At 46.7% G+C, this 11,764-nt stretch overlaps 1 protein-coding gene across 1 annotated transcript in view; it reads right to left on the bottom strand.

Annotated features, from left to right (window-relative positions):
- Window positions 1-9,319, bottom strand: part of LOC133128985 (voltage-dependent calcium channel beta subunit-associated regulatory protein-like) — a 15,344-nt gene extending 6,025 nt beyond the window's left edge. The window contains exons 1-7 of the mRNA XM_061242790.1: window positions 9,194-9,319; window positions 5,760-5,832; window positions 3,226-3,377; window positions 1,601-1,662; window positions 1,222-1,381; window positions 614-764; window positions 277-405 (exon numbers count right to left, since the gene is read on the bottom strand). Coding sequence (XP_061098774.1) covers window positions 277-405; window positions 614-764; window positions 1,222-1,381; window positions 1,601-1,662; window positions 3,226-3,377; window positions 5,760-5,807 — 702 coding nt within the window. The 5' untranslated portion in view covers window positions 5,808-5,832; window positions 9,194-9,319. The remainder of the gene's footprint in view (window positions 1-276; window positions 406-613; window positions 765-1,221; window positions 1,382-1,600; window positions 1,663-3,225; window positions 3,378-5,759; window positions 5,833-9,193) is intronic.
- Window positions 9,320-11,764: the final 2,445 nt, after the last annotated feature.

The raw sequence follows: 11,764 nt of genomic DNA on the forward strand, positions 1-11,764 counted from the left end.
GTGTCTGTGTGTGTAATGGTGTGTGTGTGTGTGTGTGTGTGTGTGATGGTGTGTGTGTGTGTGTAATGGTGTGTGTGTGTGTGTGTGTGTGTGTGTGTGTGTGTGTGTGTCTGTGTGTGTAATGGTGTGTGTGTGTGTGTGAGTGTGTGTGTGTGTGTGTGTGTGTGTGTGTGTGTGTGGGTGTGTGTGTGTGTGTAATGGTGTGTGAGCGTGTGTGTGTGAGTGTGTGTGTGTGTGTGTGAGTGTGTGTGTGTGTGTGTGTTTGGTGTGACTCACGGTGCAGGATCGGGCGGGGCCAGGAGCGTGGGCGGGGTCCAGTACGGGGTTGAGGGCGTCGCCTGGGAGAGCAGAATTTGGACTGAGCCCCGCCAGAGCGGTCCGGGGGAGCGAGGGGCACAGGGAGGGCTGGGGAGAGCACAGCACAGACACCCAATCAGCTTTTACTGTGAACAACACACTCCGCCTCCTTCATCATCCTCCCTGCCAGCTTCATCACTGTCACAACTAACAGCACCTTCTGTTCTTTGGCCAACGCTTTTATTTTATTAAGCGACGTACAGTTGATTAGACTACACAGGGGACAATCCCCCCTTGAAGCCGTTACCATGGCTACCTGGAAGATGGACAGGCGGTGTTTGGGGGCGTGGTCTGTGGCCGCGTTGTACTCCTCGATGGTGAGGATCTGCACGGCGGGCGGGGGCAGGTGGAGGTGCGTCAGCCGGGCGTTCTTCAGGTGGTGGAAGTCCCCCTCCGTGAGGGTGTACCTGCAGAGAACAGGGAGGCCATTTTAGCTGCACTCTATGGTGAATATCAGGATTAAGGCATACAGATTTTTAGCCGCACTCTATGGTGAATATCTGGATCAAGGAATACAGATTTTTAGCCGCACTCTATGGTGAATATCAGGATCAAGGCATACAGATTTTTAGCCACACTCTATGGTGAATATCAGGATCAAGGCATACAGATTTTTAGCCGCACTCTATGGTGAATATCAGGATCGAGGTCAGTTCCATTGCAACTCCAGGTCAAGGCCTGCCCTGCTGGTCTAGCTGGGTATGAGCTGGTCAACCAGCTACCGGTTGTTTCAAAGCAAAGCTTCAGCAGGTCAAACCATGCCGAGCTGGAAGCTGGTCTGAACTGGTCAACCAGCTGAACCGTTTATAGACCTAGCTTGAGCAGTTCTTTTTTTTTTCAGCGGGGGGGTGTTGGCTCCCTGACCTCCGACCCCTCTCCTGGGCCCTCTTGCCGTGGTCCAGGAGCGCCGACTCGTTGAAGGAGACGCGGCGGGCGGTGGACCCGGTGGACAGGAAGCGCTCGGTCTCCACATCCTGCTCGCTGCCCGGCGACCGGGCCGGCTCCTCCCCCTGGATCCTGATCTCTGAGCGGGACGGAGAGAAATCAAAAAGGATTAAATATAAATTAATTACCGTTCAATCAGAACGATATCTGTTGTGACCACCTTCCACCCTCTGGCTCCTCCCACTCAGTCACATGACGTGTGAGTGACAGCACATGGAGGCTCCTCCCACTCCAGCCGCCCTCTCCCGTTACATCCGGCAGATGTGGGGGCGGTTGTGGCGGGAGCCGGTCCTCTTACCTGGCACAGGTGGGCACTCCTCCAGGTAGGTGGTGTTGCTCTTCTCCGGGTCGTTGCTGGCCCTGTGCGGAGGAGAGGACAGCTCGGCTGAAGGCCCCTCAACACTGTGCGTTGTGCTACATCAATGCAAGTTTTAATCATATTAATAAAAATGTGTTTCAGGTTTTATCTGTTCATCGACACGGCCGTGGTGATAAATGGCGTCCTGAGATATGGATCCAGTTTGGCTACGACAGGAAACACAAGGCGAGAGGGAAATCGGATCGCCCTTTTAAACGCGGCGGGTCTCCTGCAGAGGGTGCCAGGCAGAGGGTTTGACGCCCAGGCACCCCTCTGGCAGACGGGCTTAATTAAGGCTCGTTAAGTGGCTCCCTTCACTCCAGATCCCACAGCTGCACTCCACAGGAAGTGACACACTGAGGATGAGGGACACCCCCTCCTGTATGGTCGTCACGGCAGCCCAGGATCGCTGTCTGTGCTGAAATATTATGTGTTCGGCAGGGATGGGTGTTATTTATTCACTAGCTTGGCTGAGCATGCATTCTCTTTTGCAGCAACGCCCTGTTAATACCCCCCCCCCCCCTTCAAGTAGTGTAATTTGCATGTCTTAGGACTGTGGGAGGAAACCGGAGTACCCAGAGGAGACCCACACAGACACGGGGAGAACATGCAAACTCCACACAGACACAGGGAGAACATGCACACTCCACACAGACACGGGGAGAACATGCAGACTCCACACAGACACGGGGAGAACATGCAGACTCCACACAGACACGGGGAGAACATGCAGACTCCACACAGACACGGGGAGAACATGCAGACTCCACACAGACACGGGGAGAACATGCAGACTCCACACAGACACGGGGAGAACATGCAGACTCCACACAGACACGGGGAGAACATGCAGACTCCACACAGACACGGGGAGAACATGCAGACTCCACACAGACACGGGGAGAACATGCAGACTCCACACAGACACGGGGAGAACATGCAGACTCCACACAGACACGGGGAGAACATGCAGACTCCACACAGACACGGGGAGAACATGCAGACTCCACACAGACACGGGGAGAACATGCAAACTCCACACAGACACGGGGAGAACATGCAAACTCCACACAGACACGGGGAGAACATGCAGACTCCACACAGACACGGGGAGAACATGCACACTCCACACAGAAAGGCCCTGGCCGGGACTCCTAAATGGGAGGTATCGGTTCCTAAATGGTGCCAAAACCAATTCCTTCTTAAAATTATGTTTTATGTGGGAGCCTGTGCCTAATTCGTACCTGGTTTCAGGACCCAAACCCTAGTGTTCTCATTCTGTGTTTTGCCCAGTTAGCACTGAGTCTGTTAGCTAACTGGCCCTCTGGATCGTAGCATCTCGGCGTAGGGCAGCCTGCAGCGTAGTGGTTAAGGTGCATGACTGGGACCCGCCAGGTCGGGGGTTCGATCCCCAGTGTAGCCACAATAAGATCCTCACAGCCGTTGGGCCCTTAACCCTGCATTGCTCCAGGGGAGGATTGTCTCCTGCTTAGTCTAATCAACTGTACGTTGCTAAAAGCGTCAAATGTCATGTGATGTGAATGAAGCGCTGGAGCGACTCTCACCTGGAGTAGCGGCGGCCGCCGCGGTAACAGCGGTGGCAGAAGACGAGCAGGATGGACAGCAGGACCAACATGGCCGCCACGAAGACGCAGAGCAGCACCAGCAGCGTGACGTAGGCGTCCCCCACGGACCCCCCTGGGCCCCGCGGGACATCCTGCGCAGGGAACAGGGAGCGTTAACGCCGACCAAGCTCCAAAAACCGCTCAAAGGGGATCACAGTCCGACCATCCAGGCAGCAATGATCTAGGGTCATAGCGGGAGCTGGAGCCTATCCCAGCATGCATTGGGCGAGAGGCAGGAATACACCCTGGACAGGGGCAGGCATTGTCTCGTAGCAGTATCTATACATTCAAAGATTGGGAAATCTTCTGGCACAAAATGGCTGCCGTGCATCACCCAGGTGGGGGCTGCAGATCGATTGTGCTTCACTATAATGTCCTTTGAGGTCATGTGACTAAAATCACTGATCAATTGCAATCCAGCGTGCACCTTCTCATGAACATTAATGCTAACAATAATATTCATATCATAATTGAAATTTGTATGTTTTGTGTCATTTTTATTTATTTATTTCAGTTTGTATTATTCGCTCCTTTGGCCCTTCACTCTGAAGCGAAGGACTGCACTTGCGGAAAACCTGTTATTAAATCCCAACTTCAATTTCCGTAAGTCAGGGGAACGGAAGACCGAATTCTCCGCCGACTAAAATTAGAAACGACGGATAAGGGAGGTGTCACTGAGAGTCCCAGATGTTACCAGCACTCCACCCACCCCACCACACACACACACACAGATACGCACACACACCCACACAGACACACACACACACACACAGATACGCACACACACCCACACAGACACACACACACACACACAGATACGCACACACACCCACACAGACACAGACACACGCACACACACACACGCACAGACACCCACGCCACTACACACACACACAGATACACATACACAAACACAAACACAAACACACAGACACACACACACACACACACAGACAGACAGACACATGCACACACAGATACACACACACACACACAGACAGACACACGCACACACAGACACACACACAAACATACAGACACACATACAAACAAACATATACACACACACACACACACACACAGACACACACATGGACATACTCAAACCACAATGTCTGGCACCAACAATCATTCCATGGTCAAAGAATGCTCAGCTAAGAACATTCTAATCCCATATCTGTGACCTCACACCTTAAAGGTCCCCATCAGAATAAGTCAAAAAGAGGCTGACTGCTCTCCTTCAAAAACAATGTCCGAAAACACCCCGCCCCCAAAATGTCCACAGTATCAGAGACTTTTAGATGCACTGTGAGTGACACTCGATGTGAGTCTTTGTGTGCACCTGTGACAGTCAACACGTCTTCCCAGCATGCAATGCTGTGGCGGTACCCTCCACGAGAGGCCTGTTCGTCACGGACGTTGAGCTGAATTTAGATTGCGATGGAAACAGCGGTACCAGGGTGAGTCTCCCCCTCCCTGCCTGGCTGAGACTCAACGCAGGGGACCTCCTAACGGGACAACCCCCCCAAACTGTCCCCCCCTCCACTGTCCCTCCCCAACAGAGAGAATTTAAGCCTCCAGACAGCCGGCTGCTTCTCTGAGCGACAGTGTAAATGCTCTAACTAATGCATGTAAGATGAAAAAACTCCACACCGTCCGTATGTGCGTGCGTGTGCGTGCGTGTGCGCACGCGTGTGTGTGTGTGTGTGTGTGTGTTTGGGAGTTTTTGCAAACAAATAAAGACCATCTGCCCAGTGGGGTCAAAGAAACCAGTTCACAAGAAAACAAACAAATGTTCACTCCTGCCTGAATTAGTGTGGATGAATACGTTTCTGAAATGTAACTTTGTCAGGACGCTGCTATGGCGTTGGCAGTCAGGAATGGTGGCTGAAAGCCATGGTGTTCTAGAACAGTGACTTTAGAATACTGAGAAACAAGAGAACATTCCAATAAAGCTCCTCTTCAAAGGGACACTGGTGTAAGACGTATGGGTCAGAAATGTCCTGATTACTTGAAGTGATTAAGGCGTGCTTACTGTGGGCATCTCTTAATAACTGCCGATGGTTGGTGGGGGCATAAATATACATTTTACAAAGATGGCTTTATTGTGCTGCTGATTTTTACTTAAAACTGTACATTGACTTCAAATCTTTGACTTTCTTTGGGGACTCAGATTTAATCAGGAAAAGGTCAGATTCTGCCATCTTTCAGGGGAACTGGTGCAGTCATTTGGCGGAACACAATTTTTTAAAAAGTGTACTTCAGGGGCCTGTTCCACAAAGCAGTTTTACAGAGTTGGCCAGACAACTGCACGAAGTAAAAACCTGGAACAGCTCATTTTACTGGGTTTTACTCAGTGCAGTTATCCGGCTAACTCAGTAATCCTGCTTTCTGGGTTCTACTCAGTGCAGTTATCCGGCTAACTCAGTAATCCTGCTTTGTGGAACAGGGCCCAGGAGGGAGGCTGTACTCACTGTAGCGTTTTTGGTGAGGTTTTTCAGAACTGGTGCCTCATTGCTCATGGTCCAGGCAAGCGTGACCGTCTCACTGAGAAGAGGAGAGGAGAAGTCAAGCACCTACTACACAACTTTCCCCCTCATACACACACACACACACACTCACACACACACACACACACACACACACACATGCACACACACATACATACACACACACACACACACACACACATACAAACAACCCCATATATGTACACACTAACACAATGACCACTCCCCCCTACACACACACACACACATACACACACAGTCACACACACACACACACTCACTCACACATACAGACACACACACACACACACACACACACTCTCTCACAATTTAACACCACATGCCCACTCTCCTTTAAACCCTCAGATAATTTTTCATCTGAAAGCGAATATACTCCATTAACCCCACATTTAATCCCAAAGAACAAGTCACTAATCACTTGCTTCTAATTAAAAACGAAAAAAAAAAACTTCCAACTTTGTTGGAAATCCTGAATGTGTTTCCCCGTTATGTGTCGTGCACAGCGTCATGTTTGCATTTTTAACTCCTCGTTAATTCGGTCCTGTCCTAGTTTCACATACAATGCGCCCTACCTTCGAAAACTACGTCTTTCAGCACGCCCATCGCACTGCCAGATCGTCGCACCCACGCGCTACCGACGCGCTCCCTTCCCTGATTAATACCCGGCGCTCCAAAGTGATAGACAAGGTTTCAGCCCTCGCCGACTGCAGTGACCTCTCTGCGTTTGATTGTGTAAAGTCGCGGTAATCTGCCTCACATATACATCCGACACAATATGGCAGTGTAATCTCCGAGCAAAACAATGTGGGTATGTTTTGCATGTGTGTGTGAGTTAATGCGTATGTGTAACTACGTGCGTGTTTCCATGTGTGCATGACAATGTATGGTTTGAGTATCGCGGTTTTAAAAAAATTTATTTACATAATTACAGGCTATTTTTACACTCTATTGTCGAGGTCTATGTCTTTTTCATATCTGTGTTGTGGCGCTTTCACCAGATAAATCATGACTTGGCTTATTAACAACACAGCCCTTTTCTGATAAGAGCGCAGTGGCAGCGTTTGTTTTTCCCTCTTGGTAATTTTTGTTATTGAGATGGAAAAGGAGTTTATACAGAAACACGACATCCGCATGTGCACGATGTGGTAGGTGGATTTCATTTGGCAAGGTAGCCTTTCGTTCAGAAATACACGTCAATCCCATTGTCTGCGTCACCACACAAAGGGCTGATTCGCTCAGAGCCCCGGACCAGTCGGTATATAACTGCTGAAACTCCCTTAAAATTCCGATCAGTAGCCTCTTCTTTCTCACGTCCCCTTTGGCTGAAAATAACCCCGGAGAACATGCGCATGTAAAAAATCACAAAGAATCGCCTTGCATCGGGCACTGTGCTTACGCACAAAGGTGGCGGTTGCGGTTGCAGAAAAGACGGCTCGCGGCGCATATCCAGCCCACATTCGCGAGGGACATTTTCAGCCGAAGCACGTTCGGGGATATTTTTTTAAGACTTGACACGCCGGGGGAGGCCAAGATTAAAGCATGACTTGCAAAGCAAAAACGCTTGCGGAATCTAGAATGTAGGGGTCCTCCATTCTCAGTTATGCACCAGACCGTCTACCTCTAATATTGTCATTTACAATACTTGTACATGTACATTCATACATTCTTGAGTTCCATTTATTATTTATTTTAGCCAATGATAATGTACGATGTTCCGGATAACGGCATGTAACACATAGCCTAAACGATCCGTTATATGGGCATGGTGGGTTTATCTTGATAAATGCCTTTGGTTTAGATGTTAATTCGTTATAAATATATCGAGACTATCCACGCCACAGAGCTGGCAAATAGATGAAACGTGCTAGGTTAAGATAATCTGCTCACAGACCGGGGTATCCCCTCCCCCTCCCCCTCCCCCCACCCATGAAACGCCCACGCACACTTTTGAATGACACCTGAAAAGTCAAGTCCAAGAGCAAATTTCCTCTTTTACGAGACGAAGTATTTCTTCAAGATACAAATATTACCATCGCCCTAAAATGAGGCGGCGATGAGTAACACCTCATAAAGACGTTTAGTCACATTTTTTATTAAATAATTGATGATTTAAAAATATATATGTTTTTCATACATTGCAAACAGCACCGTCATCATTTTCTTTTTTTATATAAATGTTAAGACCATCACAGTCATGTCGAACACCCCCGGACTCACATGAATGAAAGTGAAATGATAACTACGGAAGCCCCGCCGGTTCTTATTCATGCGCCCGCTTACGCCGTCCACCTCTGGTGTTTCCCTCGGATAAAAGCTAAAAGTGTCCATATATTTTCTGTTACGATGGTTTTACGCAGCGGTAAGACCGTAGAGAGTGTGTATGAATATGTAACCCGATAGCAGACAGGCTAAAGACTCAAATAACTAGGCTTATCATAACTATTGATACGCTATTGATATTCCACGAGTCGTTTTGATCTCAGCACGACGCGAACGTTTTTTTTCCCCCTCAAGTATTGTTTTATCAACTCTATTCAAAATTATTAGCTGGCGGTGCTATTAAGGATACGGAGACGCTTGACGTCTAATGGGGAAGCACCGATCGAACGTGTCCGAAAAGATGCGTAACGTTACACTTTCTGCATACAGAGGAAACACTATAGAGCATTTGGGGCATCGAGTAGTTTGGGATCATGTAGGCTATCCCTTATCTGCGTGATAAGCTTTGGGGGTATCCTGTGTCACTGAACAAGTCGTCTCCCGTTTTATTTGTATTTCTTATAATCTTGTGTTTTGGAAAATCCACAGGCTACCGTGTATTATTATAGTCTATTTCGAAAATATATCTTTAAAGCCGAACCGCTGCAGACCTTTTTTCATGTTATTTTCCATTCCGGTCCAACCTTAAGAATATGATAAAGACGCAGTATATCCCTGTCCGTTAGGGCGAACATTGTCAGCTAATTAAAAATAACAATCGTGCTGCATATCGACACACTCGGGCTCGTGAGAAGACCAGAATATCGTCAGTGGGGTTACCGGATACTATCTGGAGCCAGATTCATCAGTCAAACTTTGATACATAGACTCACGTTTTACTGCTTCTTTTTTTCATTTAAATGTAAAAACATTGTCATAGTCCCATTCATTCATACAAATTATTTATATCATAAATACTGACGTGCTTGCTCGTTTCCCCTTTCACCGAACACGCGTTGAGAGAAAAGAGGTTAGACACAAACCTGCAATTCTTAGGCTGACTTTCATAAGTCTAAAACAACACTACACACGACAGAGTAATCTATTATATTATGGAAATCAAATGTCGTGTGGCTCCAGACGTGTGTCGTTTTGAAGCATGAACGGGTTTTGCTCACCTTGTGGTAATTCATTTGGTCCATCCAGGGCGATCTAGTCAGAAACCAATGGTGCCAGCCGGCTCCAAACAGCTTAATTTTGATTTAAATGCTAAAAGTATTTATGAATGAAACCCTATGCCTTAAGACACACCCACAGTCCAGTCTGGGAAGCACCACGTGACTCGCGAAGCGACGTTGAGCGTAGTGACTGAAAATGGGAGATTCTCGCGTGCGGTGTCTGTGACTGCCACGAGCAGTTAGTTCACATTTTCTGGACAGTCATTCAGAAGAGATTGTCATAAACATCAGTGTACTCGAAATTACAAACCGGAGCCCAAATTGTGTGTGTGGAACTCCTGGCGTAGCCTACGTAGTGCCGTGTACTCTCAAATTCGGTGTTAGTTTTCTTAATACAAATCTTGCATCTGTCATGAATGTCAAATTTCAACATCTGAGTTGTAACGGTGTTTGTATGTGCACGCGTGTGTGCGTTGCCAGCGCCTGTCCAAATGAATGCGCGCAGGAGACCTGGGCACGGTCTACAGTTAATGAGTAACTCTCATTCCCTACTTTTATGTGTAAGGCGATGTTTTTGAAAATGTACGTGTGCAGTGCAAGGCATTATGTAAGCTTCCTTCGCGAGTCCTCGCGAGCAGATCTAGGCTACAGTAAGCAACTGCGCGCCACGGTCCACCCGCAACCGCGGAAAGAGTAAACGGAAATCCCGGTGTCATTTTAAATTCCGAAGGCTTCCCCTTGTCTGCAACGGTTCTATTCTCAAGGTCACCGCGCCGTAATTTGACTGGATGTAATGTAAATCCATTGCCCGAGGCTGGACGTTCGCTTGATAATTACGTGGCGACCTTTGTGTGTATATATATATATATATATATATATATATATATATATATATATATATATGTGTGTGTGTGTGTGTGTGTGTGTGTGACAAAAAACAATTCTGTAATATCGAATGTCAGTGATTAATCATTTTATTCAGTAATAGATGCCATGACATCGCACGCGCATACGCGTCTGTTTGTGTGCTTGAGGATTTCCCAAACTGGATCCTTCTAGCGCTGAACCAAAAAAAGCTACTTCGTCAAAACACCCCCTTGACATCAGCGCGTCATCGTGTCGTGACGTCAGTACGCCCACTCAAATGTTCTGCTGACGCCGAATCCCTGCACTGGCTGCTCGTGGGGAAGCAGACGATGCTTGTCCAAACGGACCGTTGTCCGTGTGCGATTGTTACAACATACGCGTAGGCTACAGATTACGGCTATTTATACTTCTATTTTTGATGTCCATGTTTTGAGAGAATAGTAGTCTTCGCCTGCAAACGGTCAAGAAGATGTGCTCAGACTTGTTATTCGTATAGCGCCACCTCCTGGCAGTAGCTCATACAGCTCCCCGCCTCGGTCCGGGGAGACAACTGTTTATGCCGGTTTTTGTTCCAAGTGCAGTTGCAATTCCAGAATTTTAACAAGCTGTTAATTTTTCTCAATTAGGCTTTACAAGTTTAGAGGGATTGTTTAACCTCTCCGGCTAGACTACATGTTGTAAGAAATAGATGCATGCCATGAAGATTAAAAATCCCATCTTCATTGTCCTTATTGTACTCTATTGCAACAATACTGACGATTACACGGAAATAGGTTTTTAACGGATCAAATGAGGTGAATCAGCAGGCTTCTAACTGAGTTGTTGAACACATACGTTCTTTAAACTCATTAGCGCAATGCAGGTTTGGCTCATTATCATTTGCTTTGTCTTTGAATTCTTCATCGTCTACGAAATGTTGAGTTTCAACGTGTCCACACTTTTATTGAGTAGGAACCCCATGATTCACTGCAGGCTTTAATTTGATCAGGTGAATATTTTTGCTCCCTATTTCCATGTAATTGTTTGCAATGTAGCACAATAAGCACAATGTGAATATGGGACTTTTGTTCTTCGTGGGATGATTAGCTATTTCTGGCATAATGTGGTAAATAATGCCTCTAAACGTGGGGAAAAAAATAAATAACACTTAGCTTGTTGCAATTATGGGATTGAAATTGTGGTTGGAATGAAAACCAGCACACACCCCAGGACCGAAGTTGAGAACCATTGCTGTACAGTACTGAAAATTAATGTGTTCACTGTTACTTCTAATTGCAGTCATTAGTTTGAAATCTGTTGCTTCTATGGTATCTAGATCTATTTTAATTCCGATTGAATGCAGTGGTTTGACAAAGAACATATAAGTCATATGATCAAACGGATAACAACAACAATTCTAACAATTCTAAAATTTCCCTCGGGATGAATAAAGTATCTATCTATCTATCTATCTATCTATCTATCTATCTATCTATCTATCAAACAATAATAATAATGGTGGTGGTGGTAATGACGGTTTATCTATCCAACATCTCAAATGCAGTTTTGTTTGTAGACATTACAGTAAAATATTACCGTAAAAAGAAATAATATAATAGATGATAATAGCCTAATAATTATAAAAACTTTTTTTTATTTTTTTTCAATTTCAAAACCCAACTCTTCTAGAACTACATATCCCATGAAGCTTTGAAAGCTTTGAAA

Source organism: Conger conger, chromosome 5 (genome assembly GCF_963514075.1).
Source record: "Conger conger chromosome 5, fConCon1.1, whole genome shotgun sequence".
NCBI lineage: Eukaryota > Metazoa > Chordata > Actinopteri > Anguilliformes > Congridae > Conger > Conger conger.